The 18,953-nt window shown below is 41.5% G+C and overlaps 1 protein-coding gene across 5 annotated transcripts in view; it reads left to right on the plus strand.

Annotated features, from left to right (window-relative positions):
- Positions 1–5,276: 5,276 nt before the first annotated feature.
- LOC120564084 (VPS10 domain-containing receptor SorCS1) overlaps positions 5,277–18,953 on the plus strand; it is a 279,471-nt gene continuing 265,794 nt past the window's right edge. For all 5 annotated transcript variants that reach the window (XR_005640059.1, XR_005640058.1, XM_039808768.1 and 2 more), the window contains exon 1: positions 5,277–6,253. Coding sequence is in view for 3 of the 5 variants with exons in the window: in XM_039808768.1 (XP_039664702.1) it covers positions 5,546–6,253 (708 nt within the window). In the remaining 2 variants the exon portion in view is untranslated. The remainder of the gene's footprint in view (positions 6,254–18,953) is intronic.

Below are 18,953 nucleotides of genomic sequence, written 5' to 3' on the forward strand. Positions count from 1 at the left end.
TCTTTTTGGATCTACCTCGATCGGGTCTGAGTGTCCTCTAGACTGGGTCCCTTCTTCTGAAAAAGTATTTATGCGCATCACTAGGTTAAGGTAGCTTTTCCACAGGTCTGAAAATGTCTACTGTAGATAAACTTAAAAGGAGTTTTAACTGTGTTATTGTGCTCAAACAAGAAACACTACACTCAGGCTAGTTAAACTCACCCGGCGGCTGCACCATGGCACGGGTAGTCTATATCCACGACGTTCCACTTCCAAGTTCCTTCCCGAGGCTATTTAGCAGAGGAACCGTGCAGAGCTTAGCGCCACCCATGATGATTGTGATTGGTTTAAAGACATGACAATAAACCAGAGCACGTTTTTCTCCCATCCCGGAATGTTGTGTGGACTAGTCAGACCCTCCTCTACAGCGCTGTGGAGGAAGGTCTGCCAAAGCGAGACTAGGGAACTGATACAACAACCAGCACTGAGGTATGACTAGGCGTGGGCCGGTATGAGATTCTGACGGTATGATAACCTTCAGTCAAAATATCACGGTTTCACGGTATTGCAATTAAAGCTTTAAAATGTATTATTTTGAAATGTCTGGGTAAAAAACAAGAAATTATTGTTCCATTGAACACAAAAAAAAGTTTAGTGGTTTTGAAACCCTCACTTTTTACAAATCGCGATATACCTTGAAACCGGTAACTGGCCCATGCCTAGGTATGACTATGGTAGGAGAAGTCAGACTGGAGAGGCAAACATTGCAATTTTATCTCCAGACAAAAACGTCGATATTGGATGATTCCTCAAAAGCTGACATAAAACTTTTTCAGGTGGCAACATTTTTAAAACTCTTACTTTCTACAATAGCTTTACATGGCAACCAGGGTATGGTGTAGGTTATGGAAATACTGTGGTTATGGCAAATAAATTAAGTAAAATGTCCCATGGCATGAACAGTTCACTTGATGAGGTTTTTTAACATTAATATGAGTTCCCCCAGCCTGCCTATGGTCCCCCAGTGGCTAGAAATGGTGATAGGTGTAAACCGAGCCCTGGGTATCCTGCTCTGCCTTTGAGAAAATGAAAGCTCAGATGGACCAATCAGGAATCTTCTCCTTATGAGGTCATAAGGAGCAAGGTTACCTCCCCTTTCTCTGCTTTGCCCGCCCAGAGAATTTGGCCCAACCATGAGAGAGAGAGAGACATCATGGCTTTCAAATGAGCAAAGTGGCAGTTGGTCAAGGCCACACCCCCACCCCCCACCTTGCCCCCCCTTTCTCCTCCTCAATAGCTACAGACACAGAAATGGCACATACTAAGGAAAGCTCATTGTGGGACTGGCTCTAGTGGCTGTAATTCTGCACCAAGGCTGAATTTTGGGAAAGAGACTTCAGATACAGTATTAGGGGACCACTAAGGTCTATATAAAAGAGACATCAGATACAGTATTAGGGGACCACTAAGGCCTATATAAAAGAGACTTCAGATACAGTATTAGGGGACCACTAAGGTCTATATAAAAGAGACTTCAGATACAGTATTAGGGGACCACTAAGGCCTATATAAAAGAGACTTCAGATACAGTATTAGGGGACCACTAAGGTCTATATAAAAGAGACTTCAGATACAGTATTTGGGGACCACTAAGGTCTATATAAAAGAGACTTCAGATACAGTATTAGGGGACCACTAAGGTCTATATAAAAGAGACTTCAGATACAGTATTTGGGGACCACTAAGGTCTATATAAAAGAGACTTCAGATACAGTATTTGGGGACCACTGAGGTCTATATAAAAGAGACTTCAGATACAGTATAAGGGACCACTAAGGTCTATATAAAAGCATCCAAAAAGCACCATGTCATGGAACCCTTAAGGAATGGAAAGGGGTAGAAAACTATTAATTGGCTGTAATGTGGCTATAATTGATATTTTTATATTAACAATAGAGCTGCAAAGATTAATCCATTATTTGTCAACACTTAAATGAATCGCAAACTATTTTTATAATCGATTAATTGTTTTGAGTCATTTTCTTTTTTTTAAAAAGGCAAAAATTCTCTGATTCCAGCTTCTTAAATGGGAATATTTTCTAGTTTTCACTCCTCTGTGACAGTAAACTGAATAAAACCAACATTTGAGGACGCCATCTTGGGCTTATGGAAAACACTGATCTGATCTGACATTTTACAGACCAAACACCTAATCCATTAATTGAGAAAATAATCGTTATTCGCAGACCTAATTACCAATGTTGTTACAACCTTATACTTACAAAAAAGGACAGTACTTCCTGCATTGCCACTGAACATAAAAGTCAATACATTCACATGGTCGGTCCTTAGCTGGAACTTGCCGCTGGGTGAAACCTCTCCACTAATAGGTTAGGTGTAGCACCAAGGATATCTCTCTAGCTATTAAAAACAACAGGATCACCCTGGAGACTTCTGCTGCCACTCCAATTTGATGGAAATCAATGGAATGTAATTTGTAGTGCTCGCTTTGGGTTTGACTTGGGTGAACTGACCCTTTAAACACACAAACAAATGTGTTTCTGACTTAATGAAACAAAGTGTTTTGTGTTTGTCAAAGTGACAAAGTGTTGAAATTGCTTAGATGTTTCAATTTGATTAAGGATTGGCTCGCAAACAACTTTCTACAGCTCAATGAAAATAAGACCGAAGTCATTATTGTTGCTCCGGACCCTATAGTTTCGAAGATTAGTCAGCTGCTGGGCTCCTTGTCCTCAGCTGTTCAGTCCAAACTGAAAAATCTTGGTGTAATATTTGATAATAACATGTACTTGGATCAACATATTAAATCTCTGACCCGCACATGTTTCTTTCAATTAAGAAACATTGCCAAAATTAGAGGAACTGTTTCACATTCTGAGCTTGAGATGATTATTCATGCTTTTATTTCATCTCGGCTTGACTACTGCAACTCTATTTTCACCTGTCTCAGCAAATCATCACAGGACCGTTTACAACTAGTCCAGAATTCTGCTGCAAGGCTGCTAACCAGGTCTAGCAGGATGTCACACATTACTCCAGTTTTATACTCATTACATTGGCTTCCGATTAACTACAGGATCAAATTTAAAGTTTTGGTTCTGACTTATAAAGTTTTGCATGGTCAGGCTCCAGCGTATATCTCAGACTTGTTCCATTCATACACTACAAATAGGCCCCTCAGGTCTTCTAACCAGGGATTACTGGTTGTCCCACGCACCCGTTTAAAGACTAGAGGTGACCGTTCCTTTGAAGCCGTGGCTCCTAACCTGTGGAATGCGCTTCCTATTGCCTTACGTTCTGCAGTCTCTGTTGAAGCTTTTAAAAAGCAGCTGAAGACGCACTTGTTTAAATTTGCTTTTGATTCATTTATGTAAAATGTTGCCTTTTAATGACTGTTTTTATTCTTTTATCTTTATTGTTGTATAATTCACTATGTTTTGTACAAATTTTTATCTTGTGAAGCACTTTGTGATTCTGTCTGTGAAAAGTGCTATATCAAATAAACTTATTATTATTATTATTATTATTAATGGTCATAATAATAAAACACCAATTACAAAAAACAAACATTTTCAAAGCAATAGGATGCAGTTTTCTCCATGAATAACCTAATTTTCATGTAATTCATATGGTCTCATGTTAATTAAAAACATGCATACAATGAAGGTAGGATCATGGTAGATTCACCCTCAGGAAACAGATCCATGCTGGAACAGCAGAGGGAGAATGGCTGCGGCTGAGTGAGCAGTATTGAGCTCTAATCCCCACAGATGGGTCATTATACAAACATATGACTGTCTCAAAACCACCGGGTATATATTCAGCACACTTCAGAACACATGACGCAACATGTGTTAACAGGAAACATTTGTCCAAGCAGCTTTTAACAGGATGTATGCCATTCTATTTCTATAATCCTTTATAATCTTCATTTGTAATATAGCCTATAGATAGTTTTCCTTGTAGTGAAATGAATCACCTCTCGAGGCACAATCTGCCCATTTTAATTCCCTCTCGGCAGCATCCGCGGCTGTGAACTAGAAAGCAGCCAGCTGGTGTAGTAGTTGTGACCATTTTGTATATCTCTTTGTGTTCATCAGCAATCACCATAACCTCCAGTTGTTAGACATGGAGAGCTGCGGGGCTGATATATCCCAGAGATGAACTTCCGGCTGCTTGTTTCAACCACTTACACTCAGTTAGTCTCGCATTGTCAGACCTTCCTCCACAGCGCTGCAGAGGAAGCTCTGGCTAGTCCACACAGCATTCCGGGATGTGAGAAAAAACGTGCTATGGTTTATTGGCATTTCTTTTAAACCAATCACAATCGCCTTGGGCGGCGCTAAGTGCTGCACGGAGCCGCTGCAAAATAGCGTTGGGAAGGAACTTGTTTTGGTGGAAAACGTGTACGTTCAAAAGTAGTTTTAGTCGTGCAAGAGAAAACTCCGATTGGACAGATAGTCTAGCTAGCTGTCTGGATTTACCCTGCAGAGATCTGAGGAGCAGTTAACCATAGTCCTCACAAATCCACCGGAGGTTAGAACGCCAACACAAAGAAAGAGGAAGGGGACATGCATCCAGCGGAATTTCCTGCGGCACCGGAGCAATCCCGGAAGTGGAATGTCGTGGATATAGACTACACAGTTACATATAGACAATGTATATAGACAATTTAAACTCAAATAATTTTTTTTTACACGTGCGGCTCTAATCCTCTACCGTACTCCAGGATGGTATACTGGCTTTGCATTTATCGTGTCTGCATTCTGACATTAAAGTTTAAAGTCAGAACTCAATTCCATTTTTTGACATTGGCCCCAAATCTCCTTCCATACTGGAGCGATGGAGGATCAGTTGTAAAATACATGCAGATAGAGGTGTGTTGTGCAAAAACCTCATGTTGCTTTGTTGGCTGTTGAATTCTTTATTGCTGTTTAATAAGTCATAGAAGCTACCATCCCTGACACTGCACTCAGTTGGAAACATGTTAATAAGTACCAATAACTGGAAACCCTGTTCAGCCCGAAAATGATTTGAATCCAAACAGGATCATCATAGGCAAAATGATCCAGTTTCATTTGCTAAATTACGCGATTTACTTTCCCTGAAGGGAGGCTGGTGACAAAATCTGCATCAGGAGAAAGAAAAAAAAAAAAAAACTATACCAGGAATAGCTTCTGAGAAAATATGGCTGTGGGGAGAAATAAAAGAGCAGCAGGACAAAATGACTATATTACTGACTGCTTTAATTATAGCCGACCATATGGTGGAAAATAACAAATATGGGGAAAGTCAGTCCAACATTATCCTCCATCTCCCAGTCTGGATCCTCAGCTCCTCCCCCCATGCGCGCGGGGCTTCATTTGATCAAATCCTTCAACTTGGACCACTTTTTACAACACGGCATTTGAGCAACGCCACATCTCGCGCAGCACTTCCTCTTCCACAGCCGAGAGGGCAGTTTTACAACCCGGGGAAGGAAGAGAGAAGAGTGTGGGGGGGAAAGGACTTCTTGCATCCTCAGCATCCTTCTCTGCCGCCAGCAATGGAGAGGGAGGTCATATTTTGCCCGAAGTGGCACGGTGCGTTTTGGTTTGTGATTTTGATGATGCTCTGCTTCTTTCATGCCGCCAAAGCTGAGATAACTTGCAGGTCATGCCAGCCTGGGAATAAGTGGCGTGCGCAAGAATTACTGCTGAAATTCGACACGAGTGAGTCCGCAACAGGGTTAAAGGGAGAAGTTTTAGGACACGGAGACGGGGCAGGGAGAGCCGCGGCTGCAAGTGCCGAAAGTCGGCGGCCTCGTTGCGCTGCCGGGTTCGTTAAGTGCGCTCCAGACCAGGCGGAACGCACGGAGCCGAGTCTGGAACGGAATACGGACAACCTGCACGCTAAAGGTGAAATCGGGGCGCGCGAGTTAGCAAAGATGAAAGTTTCCAATGTTAAAATGAGTAGTCAGCAGGAGGGCAGCGCCGGCGAGGGGTTGACTCCTGGCGCCCGGTACGGAAAGCGCGCCAGGAGGAACAGTGATGATGAGAAGACCAGATCCCCCGGTTCAGCCCGGAGTCGAGACCCGGGAGAGGGCACGCGCCCGGCGGCTGGCCGGAGAGTGCCGCGCTGGAGCGGTGATGAGCCGCGGAGAGCCGCCGCTCCGAGGCACGAGGAGCTCAAACTTAACAGTTCAACGTTCGCCTTGACCGGGGATTCATCTCACAACCAGGCTATGGTGCACTGGTCCGGCCATAACAGCAGCGTAAGTGACTTCTCATGTCCACCTTTAAGCATCACCGGCCATATGCGCCAATCCACGGAGGATTCCTTATGTGGGCTGTGTACACAGGGTACCAAATCCCTGTCTGATGCGCCCTTTGAGATGTGTGTGTGTGTGTGTGTGTGTGTGCGCGCGCGCGTGCGTGCGTGTGTGCGCAAGAGAGAGAGAGAGAGAGAGAAAAAAGGGGAGAGAGTCCAAAAAGAGAAAGGCACACTGATGAAATTGTCACCTGCTGCCAGACATCTGTCTCTCACTTAAGCATTTTCGCACATCTACAGTATGTTTTCAACAGCAGCGGTTAAACACTAAACCTAGACCTTTTACTTAACCCTTAGACCTAAACATGCATGCACCTTTGGTCTAGTCAGGGCTTTTATTGGAGTTTGGGTGGGGAGGCTTTATATCAGGAGCTTCTTCAGTATGAGCAACTGAATTACGACAAAACATAATTTACATTGCTGAGGGACTGATCCTGTGCTAGTCATTAAGGTAAATTATTAATTGTGTATAAAACATACTTTTTTAAATTTGCGAAAGCTTTATTGTCTTTATGAGAACGAAATATTCCCAGAGAGGCTAAAGATTCTTAAACATTCTATTAGTGAAAATCCAATGAAGGGAGATTTCACAATTTTATTTTTTTTCACATGATGACAACTTTGAACAAGGTTCACATTGAAAACCACCATACCTAGATTTATCAAATCTGGACTAAATTATAAATAAATAGTGGTTTTGGATCTGGACCTGGTCCAATGTGGTCTACACATGAAGAGAAAAACAGGGAAACTTCCTTTTTATTACATTTTCACAAATAGAATAAAGCTTTTCACAAATCTGAAACTGTGTTTTTTAAGAATATTTTTTTTTAGCCTCTCTGGGATAATTGGTCCAGATTTGACAAGTCTAGGTGTAGTGGTTTTGCATCCGGACCTGGTCTAATGTGGTCTACATATGAAAAAAAGTTGTGAAATTGCCCTTCATTGCCTTCTCATAAAGACAATAAAGCGTTCACAAATCTAAAAGTGTGTTTTAGACATAGTAATTTACCTTAATGACTGACAGTAAGAGGATCAGTCACTCAGCAATGTAAATTATGTTCCCCTGCTGAATCAGAGATGCTGTGAATCGGAAGCCAACTTCAGCGTTGTAACTGAATTTGGTGTTCGTGTTGAGCACGGAGCATCTCTGACCAGAGGGCAGGATTTTCGAGTAGCGCTGTAGGTTGTGGGAGAGGTTAAGCATTTTCAGCCTTCCTCCTTCCTTTTCTGAAGCCAGGCTCCCTGTGCCGCCGGCCTGAAGCGCCTGCAAACTTTGGAGCTGCAGAGCGGCCTCTCTTCTTCGCCTCTTTGCTCGTTGGCCTGAGATCCTTTCATGTTCTGTAATGGCGGGAACGGGAAGTTCGGGGGTTTTGTCAGCGTGGCAGCACATTTACATGAGCTGCAGACTCCATGGAGCAGGTTGTTCAACACGAGAGTGGAGCACATATCCCAATCACATCCCTTACAGCAGCTGCACTAAGGCTGGCTGTCAGACAGCAATACTAATGTGGTACCTACCTGTGTATGTAGCAATTGGCCTTAATGCAGCAACATTCTCCCGCATTTCTCTTGTATTTATTTCTGTTAAGATAAAAAAATTACAAGAGACGTCAACTCCTGATGCGCCACTGTTCTTAACCATCTGAATCTGCTGTTATCCAGGTGTGCTGAATGATAAATTTTATTGTTGATTATTAGGTAATGCCAGAATTTAAAGGTCCAATATATAATATATTTACTGTAATAAATCCAAAAGTGACCCCAATGCGTCATCAGATATTAAGGAAACATGCTAAGTTGAAATACATTGCTAATGTCAGTATTTTCTCATTTTGAAATTTCCGTTCCGTGATGGAATTTTGTGTTTTGGCCTGTGTGTCGTTATCAACGGCCCAGTTTGACAGCCAGGCCGGGTTGCCAGATATACCTGTAAAAAGGTAAACCCAGCGCGCTACAGCTGTAACGGTAGTACAGCCATGAAAGCAGCAAACAAACGAACGGGATCAGCAGAGATAGATTCTACCCGACCTGAAACATGTTTCTAACAGTTGCGTGACCAGAGACGTTACAAACCACGGGTAAATATTGGAGCTGTATTTGAAAGACGGAGACAGCTTAGAGCCCAAAAGGACGCAGAGTTCGCTAATTTCCTTCTGAACAGGTAAGCATTAGCTTCAGGCTAATTTATCACAGCTACAAGGGACGGGCATTTTATGTCATTTCAACATTTGTGTACTCACATTGAATTATATAGCTAGAGTACCCGAGTTGGTTACTCGCAAAAACAATTGAGAACCAGCCAGTAAAGTGATCCCGACTGGTCCTGGCTAACGCCGCCATGCTAACCCTGCTAACTGCTAGCTAACGTTACCGGAGGACCAGGCAAGCAGGCCACGGTTGTTTACAATGTGTAGCCTGTTTGGCGGCTGTAGCCGACAACGGTGAGTTATTTTAAGCCAAGAGAGTTGGGGGGCTGTAAATCGGGAAGAGAGGACCGTGAGTTTGCAGTGTGTTTAGCGATTGTTGCTGTAATTCTAAGCCAATAAAGTGTGTTCAGTCGGGTGGAGAGGACGGCAAGGTAGTGCTATTTTTTAGCGATTCCCACCGTAATTATTAGCCAAGGAAGTGTGTCTGTCCTTCGGGTGGAGAGGACGGCGAGGTTGTGTTATTTTTAGCGGTTCCTACCGTAACTCTAAGCCAAGGAAGTGTGTCTGTCAGTTGGGTACAGAGCTCCGTGTGAGCATGGGCTTCTTTGACTGTCAATATAGCCAGCATCTAACGTTAGCTACTCCACTGTGTTGTGGAGTAATGTCTGGCTATGTGAGACAAGCGTCTGGCAACATTGTTGTGAATGCTGCGGTCTCAGCCTGGCAACCTCCGTGAACTTTGAGTCTGGGGAGGAGGGGCCGGGGGAGACGACTCTCTCCAGTATTTTGAATTTGCACTGCAGTAACTATTTTAAACACTAGTTGTCAGTATTACATATTGCACCTTTAAGGGTTGTGGCTAGAAGGGATACACCTACGGCCACGGCAGTTAAAGGAATACGCCACCGTGGGCCAACGCATTTTTTGTTTCAGTTCAAGTAATTAGGTTGTTTTTTTGTCTTTTGTTGGCTCACTTTTACTCACAACATGCTAACCGGCAACATAGGATTCCATTCACTACGCTAAGCTAACTAGCGGTGGCGCTGACGGTGTTGCACCGGACTAAAACAATGCATGCACAAAAAATGCGTTGGCCCACCGATCTACAGCTAGGGGAGACCGCGATAAGCCCTATTTCAACAAATGGTGGTGTATCCCTTTAAGTTTAGGCACCAAAACGACTAGTTAAGTTTAGGAAAAAAGATCACGGTTTGGATAAAAACAATCCCGAGGAACGAACATGTGTTTCCTGGGTGAAAGTTCCAAAAAATTATTTTATTATATTAGACTAGATTTTGTGAGATTTTGTGTAACTTTCAGCCATAGCTGTATCTCTTCAAGCCACAGCAGTATTTAAGGGCAGGTGTTGTGCCGTGTGCAAATACTCTGGGACATGCCCAAGAAGTGGAGAGATGGCACCAAAAAAGAAGAACTCTTGCAGTAGTGATTTTCCAGAGTGTCAGTACTGGCGTTACAGGAAATGATAGTACAATCATTATAAAACATTTAAAACATATAACAATTTAAATTTGCTTTTTATGTTCCTCAAATTAAAAACAAATGTTTTCTTTTATTGGACAAATAATTTGTGGACTGTGCAGGGTTTTCCCCACCATTACAAGGCTTAGACGCAGTAGCCTAGCCATTTTGGGCACCACCTAAGCTGAATGAAGGTAAAATCAATGTGAGCATCAAAAGTTTAGTCTTTAAAGTGATGGTTCTTTGCACCACGACCTCGAGCCAGACAACACCCCAGAAGCTTTTTTCACTTGGGTCGAACATTGGGAGAGTTAGCGTTATCAGCTGAATAGATTAGTGCAGGCGCTAATGGATCCAAGAGTTTTACATTTACATTACCCCACTAATAATGCCCGAAATGATACCAAACTTCTACACTGGTACAAATAGGTTATGCACTCATAAAACGATGGATTAGAAAGTTTGTAAGTACACCAGGAGTTGATTTAAATAACACTTGCCTGCTGGCTTTTGCTCTCTGCTCTTTGCTGCTAGCGCTACCGGCCAGTAAGACGAGTGCTTAGAGACGTCTACAGTTACAACACCGAAAAGAGATGCAACAAAAATATTTAATTTAATGATTAAATAAGGTAGTGTCTCCAAACTTACCTCAATTATAACTTGTCTCCTGCTAGTTATACTACAGCACTTTAAAAAAAAAAAGTTAAATTAATAAATAGTTTTGTTGTATCTCTTTTTGTTGTTGTAATTTGTAGACGTCCCTAAGCACCCATCTTACTGCTGGTAGCAGTAGCAGCATTTGTACTAGTGTAGAAGTTTGGTATCATTTCGGGCATTATTAGTGGGGTAATGTTAAGAGACAGTCTTGGATCCATTAGCGCCTGCGCTAAGCTGTTCAGCTGATAACGCTAACTCTCCCAATGTTTGACCCAGGTGAAAAAAGCTTCTGGGGGGGTGTTTGGCTCGAGGTCGTGGTGCAAAGGACCCTAGGGTGAAATTACTCCGAACCATCACTTTAAGCTTTTTGAGTTATTTATTTGTTATCTGCTCTAGGCCCTCCCACCCCCAAATATGTTTTTTTTTTTTACCTTGGCCTCCACTCAAAAATGTTCTCTTAGCTAAGAGAAGAGCATACATAAGAAAACATTGGAGAATCCCAGAAATCAGTGTGTACTACCAAAAAAAAATAAGGAACACATTGTTGATATCTGTATATCACTTCCTGCATGAGGCCCATTTGTGTAGCTCGTACAAAATCATACATACCCAAAAGCTGAGGGCCACATGTTAAACAAACAGTATTTAACACGTTTTTGTCCAATCCAACAGTCCAAAATCCAAAGATATACATTATACAGCTCTCACAGGCAGACGTGTCCTCCCCTCTGTCATACATCTTCAGCGGCTTCACAACTCCTGGCTTTCATTATGTCCTCCACAAAATAGGAGAAAAGGAGGGAAGTTGGCATTACAGTCCAGACAGCGATGTCATGTCGTACTGTAATGCCAAATTATTTGAACTTTAATTTTGCAGAAATCTCTGCCTGAGTCCCAGAGGAGACAGCATAGTGCAGTGTGTCGTCATCTACATTGTGGCTGGCAGTTCTGTTGAATGTGTCATTCTGTGCCGTGTCATCCGCACGGTCCATCACATTTCATTTCTTATTTAACCAGCTGCCTTTTATGCAGCATTTTTTTGCATTCTTCAGCGACAACAAATACTTTATGTAGGAGAACAAAAGAAGAAAGCTTTTACTTGTGTTGAATCTGAGCATACATGCTCTATATTGTACCCCAGTGATAATCTAAGCCTAAATGCAAAATAGGCATGGGCTGGTTACCGGTTTGAAGGTAAATCATGGTTTCGCCGTCATAGCGTTCCTGCTGTATGAGCTGTACTTTATGAGTCGTCAAGGACAGAAAGTGCAGTTTAGAAATCCCTGTAGCTGTAACTATGCAGTGTGTTTAAAAATGAAATACCATTGTGTTCAATGGAAAGCAAGTTGTTTTTTACCCTGACATTTCAAAATAATACATTTTAAAGCTGTAATTGCAATACCGTAATACTGTGAAACTGTGATATTTTGGCTGAAGGTTATCATACCGTCAGAATCTCATACCGGCCCACGCCTAAATGCAATTTGGATTGTTGCTTTAAACTGTAATGAACATGGGAAGAAGAAAGTCTTTGGGCAGAAAAGTCACTGGAGCACAGTTCAAATGTATTCATTTGCTGCGAGTGCTGATATGTCTCGACACGACGGCTTCTTCCTCAGAGTCCAAATATAATTAGCACGGACTAAGAATCAAAGGCAATGAAATGGATACAAATGTCTGCAAAATCTGCTGCCCTGAAAAAAGAGCACGTCGTTTGTCCTCAAACTGCTTTCCGTGAGTCAATGTCGGGACTGTTTCACGACTGCACAGCTCGACGTTACACCCTCACCACTTAGCCCCGTCTGTAACAAAGCCAATTACAGTCAAACACGTATCGCCGGCTCCCATGCCCTCCACTTCTCCGCCTCTGACTGAAACTCCATCCTGTGCCTCAGGTGTTTCTGTGGGATTGACAAACTACTGGAGCTCACAACAGAAAGTGACCTTACAGTGGAGGCAAAAAAAAATATTTTTTTCTTTCCCACAATTATTTTTTTGACTTCTCTGCTTCAGCCAATTTGGGTTCACCCTGAAAACATTATTATTGAGCAGCCCTGTTTGATTTTGTGGTGCGAATAGATGCTCCTTGTGTAACTATGAACAAATTTGCCCCTATTCTTTCAGTTGACGCAAACAACTAACTCGAGGCGTGCGAGAATAGAGGATCAGACATTAAATATGCAGAGATGCTGCTATAAGCAGGAACAGATGTCCTCGGTCCTTACAATCTGAGCCGCTGTATAAATAAACAGATGAGTCAACAACATGCCACGGAGCTAAAGAGAAAAGGATACAGATAAGGGCTTCGCTGCTCTTAATATTTAACCTTTCAGGCATTTACAGAGCTTGTCTTTTAAACATCCCACATTACTGGGAGCCTGGATGTCAGATTGGATTGGAGGTTATAATTATGACTCATGAAACATTGGCCACAGGAGTACAGCAAATACAGGACGACCCGTACTACGATTGCAAATACACACGCACGCACGCACGCACGCAATCTAACACGACAACTGTTACAACTAGGGATGCCCCCGAAACCCAGTTCTAAAGGGCAACGGGTAAAAATTGGAGTAATGATAAGGTCCAGATTTTCCAAATTTAGATTTTTTTTTTAAGATAATTTTTTGGGGCATTTTAGGCCTTTAATTCCACAGGACAGAAGAAAATATGAAAGGGGAGAGAGAGAGAGAGAGAGAGAGAGAGAGAGAGAAAAATGCATGACATGCAGCAAAGGGCCGGAGATTTTGATTTTGGCTCCAAACGATCACAAAAACAATGTAATCGAAAAACAAGTCAACTCTTTTTTTGCCCTGCGTTCTGAAGGGGAATTCAAAAAAGTTCAACAGGAAAAGTCTTAAGGGAAATTTCACAATTTTTAAGTCATTTTAACCGTTGATTTGTTTAACTGTTTTACTGTTTTTGAAGTTCAGTATTGACCAAAATAATTGCGATTATGATTTTCTTTCCATTAGAGATGGCCCGATACCATTTTACCGATTCCGATACCTGAACTTGCGTATCGGCCGATACCGAGTACTGATCCGATCCCAGTGTGTCATATATTTTATTATATTTTAACAGCTGTATACTACTATCCCTGTATGGATGTGATATGATTTCTATCTTTGTCTGGTCAGGTTAACCTCTTTGTGAAACATGAACAAATACAAACAATGAATGCCGTAGAACTTTCTTTTATTATCCAGTTTGATGGTCAGTTATAATGGAAAAAGAACATAAATAAACTACTTTAACATAGATTTTCTTTAGGGCTTTATTACGTGGTATCGGATCGGTGCATAAACTCCAGTACTTCCCGATACCGATACCAGCGTTTTAGGCAGTATCGGAACATCTCTACTTTCCATAATCAAACAGCCCTAATGATACCCATCCCTAGTTACAACCAATTCCCATCTACAAATTATGGAAACAGAGAGAGAGAGCGAGAGCGAGAGCTAGAGAGAGAGATACAACTGAACAAAGAAATACCTGCTGAGTCCTTGGTACTGGCAGAGCAGCATTGAGATTCAGAGAAAAAGGTTACAGGCAAAGAGCAGCCTCACCATGGGGCCTGTGGCATATTGCTCACATGCACCATGCAACATGCACAGCTGGGACAGTATCATTTACATTAGGAAATGTCAGGCATTTAGTACTTTGCTCTGTCACGCTGATGGATTCAGGCTGACATATTGTCTATCAGTCTAAGAAGTTAGCACTTGAGATTAGATGCTTCCAGACACGTAGGACATGTCATGCTGGAATATGTCCAGAAAAAAACAAACAGAAGCACGTAAGCCATACAGACACAACAGTAGTGTCTCACGCTCGCGCACACACACACAAACACACACACACACACACACACACACACACACACACACACAGACAGTAATATATCAAAAGATTTTGTCCAAAAAAAATCAAACAGAAGCAGATAAATTATAAAATTAAACCTTACAAACACAACAGTAGTGTCTCAGTTTCTCTCGCACGCATGCACACACACACACACACACACACACACACACACACACACACACACACAAAGAACAAATATATCAAAAGATTTTGTCACCAATTAATGAAGAGTCGATCACATGACGCTCTTTGAAGTGTTGTGAGAATCTCGCTCACACGTGCTGTCTCAGTTCACAGTCTCACACTACCTCTCTAGGTGTTTAGGGCATCTATTCCTGGTTGTGTATGCATTCTGATAGCCATGGCAACGCCCAATTTACCGCCAACCCCAGATGTGTTTCACCAAAGTCACATCTCTGCTGTCTACACCATCAAGCCTTCATAATCGGCTCATTTTCAGACATTTGAGGGCTGGCAACGCAACACGCATTTGTAGGACGAGCGATAAATTTAACACATTTACAACCTGCTCATCCAAGATGGCAGAAATCAAACATGCCATTTAGAACAGACATGCTAAATTGATAACAATTGTGCAGCAGGGGAATGTGATTAGGTTCGAAGACAGCACTTCTCACCCTCTGATATACAGTGTATGCTGCCCCCCCTTTTAGTTTAGGTCTTAGTCGACAAAACATTCTTAAGTCGATAATTCATTTTTATTATGCTTTTTCATGCTGAATGATTTATTTCCAAGAAGCTTATGAGCATATATCTGGTAAACACAGGATTTGGGGTGTTTTTGGATTCTCAGTTGGTCCACCACTTTGGTCCAGACTGAAATATCTCAACAAGTCAAAGATGGATTGCCATTCAATTTGTTCCAGTTTGTCCAATACTTTGGTTTATGACCAAAATGCCAGCAACACAATTCCACATCAACCTCAGATGTACTTCGTGTTTTGTGGTAATGAGCAAATGTTAGTATGCTAACGTGCTTAATAAACTTTGATGGTTAACATGGTCAATTATATTCCTGCTAAACTTAAGTATGCTAGCATGCCGAAGCAGAATGCCACGACGCAAACATGCGGAATTCGTAACGTGAAGAGATTTACTGTAACACAAGTAACTCGCTTGAGTAACGGCAAGTGATTTTACAAAAAGACACGAATAGACACAAATTAGCAGCAGGCGACCCAAATGGCGCGTCATGAACATGCGGAATTCGTATCACTTGGGTATCCTTCATGTAGCATTCCTGTTTGCCTTCAAGTAACACGCTTGAGTAGCACAGAGCAAATTCACACAACTGTTTGAGATTAAATCAATTTCTAATGTAATGTGGTCTAAAGGTTTTCACTTTAGTGGATTTCCAAAATACTAGTTGTAGCGCAAACACTCTAGAGATGATGTTGTTTAGTTATTTTAAATATGCTTATTTATACACCTAATTTATTTGAGTTTTTTTACATTTTCTCATCACTTTCTACTAGGGCTGTGCAATTAATCAAAATGTAATCGTGATTATGATTTGCGGCTCCCAATGATCACAAAAACAGAATAATCGAGAAAAACAATTATTTAGCTCATTATGTTTTGCAAGTAAACTCTTATTTTCTCTTTTGTGTTCTTAATGAAAAAATAAAGTTTCAATAGGAAAAGTATTACGGCAAAGTTCAAAGTTTTTTTTTACTGTTGATTTATTTGACTTTTTCCACTGTTTAAGTACAATAATTGCAACATCTTTCCAGAAGTCAGCGAGTAATCGTGTTAAATTATCGTGAGTTCAATATTGACCGAAATAATCGTGATTATATATTATATATATATATATAATATATATATATTATATATTTTTCCCATAATCGAGCAGCCCTACTTTCTACATGTATTACTTGTCTGAGCTCTTTCTTGTTGCAAGGAGCTCTAATCTAAATTAATCCCCAGTTTTCTTTTCTTACAGCAAACAACAGATTTTGGACGCAGACAATTTTTTTTAGATGTACAAAATGCAGGTGCTTTAACTGCTATCTTCATCTTTTTAAAAAAAAAAGGGGGAAAAATGGGAAAATCTGAATCTTAACTACTCTAGATATTTATTATAGATGATACATTTACATAATCCAACACTCTTGAGCCATTTGTGGGGCCATATGGGCCTTAGGTGTAGGTGATGTAACATCTCTATAAGTGGATTTAGTCACATTTATAGATGCATTTATAAAAGGCCTTTATTTCCCAGTTCTCCATCTGTTGTGCTTTTATTTTCTTAAATCGGTGTCCATGTTTCTCTCTGCCTCGTCTCCCTTCTCTCCCTCCACTGCTCACATGCACCTTGTGTGTTGGCCACACTCGTCCTGTGTAACACTTTAATTACAATGTAAGCTACCAAATCAGGTTGTGAACATCCCATTGCAACACGAGCGGCGTCTAATCTGTGTGCTTTCAGACCTGTTACTTAACACATCCTGCTAAGAGGAGAGAATAAAAAAAAAAAAATTTGGAAGAAACAAGCAAAGCCACTGTGTGGGCTAAGCGATCCTTCGGGTACGTGCCTGGGAGTGATCAGGCAGGCGGACGCTGTTACGCTCCAACGAGCAGCGTTTACTTGCCATCAGGCAAGCTAGACAAAAACAAACTAGGTTCCCAGTCCCGCTCTTTTTCTAGAAGCAAAAATTCCATGTAAAACGCACACAAATAAGTCATTATTTCCTTTAGTTTAAAGGTGTATGCTGTAAAACTGTCTGTAGAGTAGTCAGAGTATTCCTGCAGGCTCCTGACAAAAAAACTTTGTGGGTAATACGTCGGGGCGATCTCAGCCAAGCCTGTGAGGCCTCAGGTATGCACACTTTATTTCAGCAAGTGCCCTTAGGTGCTCCTGACAGTGTCATTCCTATTACTCACTCCTTTCTGTTTCTCCCTCTTAAATTCTTTTTCAATCGTCCAATGACTTTATTTCCACATGTGACTTTCACAGCCCACTCAATGTGTGGCCCCTTCAATTTACAGTAAAGTGGGGAGAATTTGTTTCATGCTGTACACATAAATGAACTCACAGGGTGGATTGTAGAGGACCTCTTGCAGGAGACTGGTGGTTTATGGATGGTTTGTTTTCATTTTAGATTCAATTCAATTCAATTATTCATAGTATCAAATCATAACAAGAGTTATCCCGAGACACTTTACAGATAGAGTAGGTCTAGACCACACTATAATTTACAAAGACCCAACAATTCCAATAATTCCCCCAAGAGCAAGCATTTAGTTTGACAGTGGAGAGTAAAAACTCCCTTTTAGGAAGAAACCTGGGACAGACCCAGGCTCTTGGTAAGCGGTGTCTGACGGTGCCGGTTGGGGGTGTGATGAACAGTGGCAATTATAGTCACAATAAAAATAATGGAACTATGACTAGAAATAATAGTAGTTGTAGTAATTCATGGCGTGCCCATAGTACAAATGGGGATTATAGCATACACTTGGCGTTGGACACGATTGTACACACAAAAAGTGATGGAAAACAGTTGTGTGAAAAAGTCATGCTTATCAGGATGTTGATTTTGAAAAGTTACAAAACTTATCGGGCACACCCTTCCAATTCCAACTTCTGAAAGATGGTGGGGGGCAGGGGTTTTCAGATACTGTTCAATGAGCTGATATTCCAGTACTTTGTTTAAAGCATAGTCAACGCCTTTAGACAGGCTCAGTGAGCACGCCAAACCTAGTGCTGCCTCTGGCTTTTACACTTAGTTGTTGTGATTGAAGTTCAATCATTTTCCAACTTTGACCACATTTTTTGGTGACCTTTCAATGCACGTCTAATGAAACGACAGCTACGTTTGATGTAACCTGAAAGCTAATTGCTCCTTCTCTGGGTTTCAGAGTTCTCAAAAGTGTACACCATGTTAAAGTCATACCGCCAACTTGGCAAGACGACTGTAGCGTGGCAGAATGCTAGCAGTCAGATGGAGATACCAAGTCTTTGAATGGGCAGATAACAAATAATGGTACTTTGCTGCTACCTAGTGCACGCCGCAAAACCTATGCAACAAGAGCCAGATTGGCTGTTTCCCCCTGCTTCTTTCTTTACGCTACACTTTGTCTCGCATTGCCAGACCTATCTCCACAGCGCTGTGGAGTAAGGTCTGATACATTCTGGGATAGGAGAAAAAAATGCTCTGGATTGTTTGCATTTCTTTAAACCAATCACAATGGTCTTGGGCGGCGCTAAGCTCTGAACTTGTTTTGGTGGAAAAATTTGCACAGTTCGCAGTTTAATATCTTAATATTGTTCACACAATACAGTTAGCTACACAATTAGCTGGATACATGGTTAAACGTCATTTGCTCTTGCCAGTGTGTCGTCGTGTGTACTTCGTCCACAGCAAATGCCATAAACATATTCGTAATATATTATATCATATATTTGTAAATCTTTACAATCATTCCTCGAAAGAACCAAGCAGGCCTGCCTTGTTGCACGATCCA

Source organism: Perca fluviatilis, chromosome 1, assembly GCF_010015445.1.
Source record: "Perca fluviatilis chromosome 1, GENO_Pfluv_1.0, whole genome shotgun sequence".
NCBI lineage: Eukaryota > Metazoa > Chordata > Actinopteri > Perciformes > Percidae > Perca > Perca fluviatilis.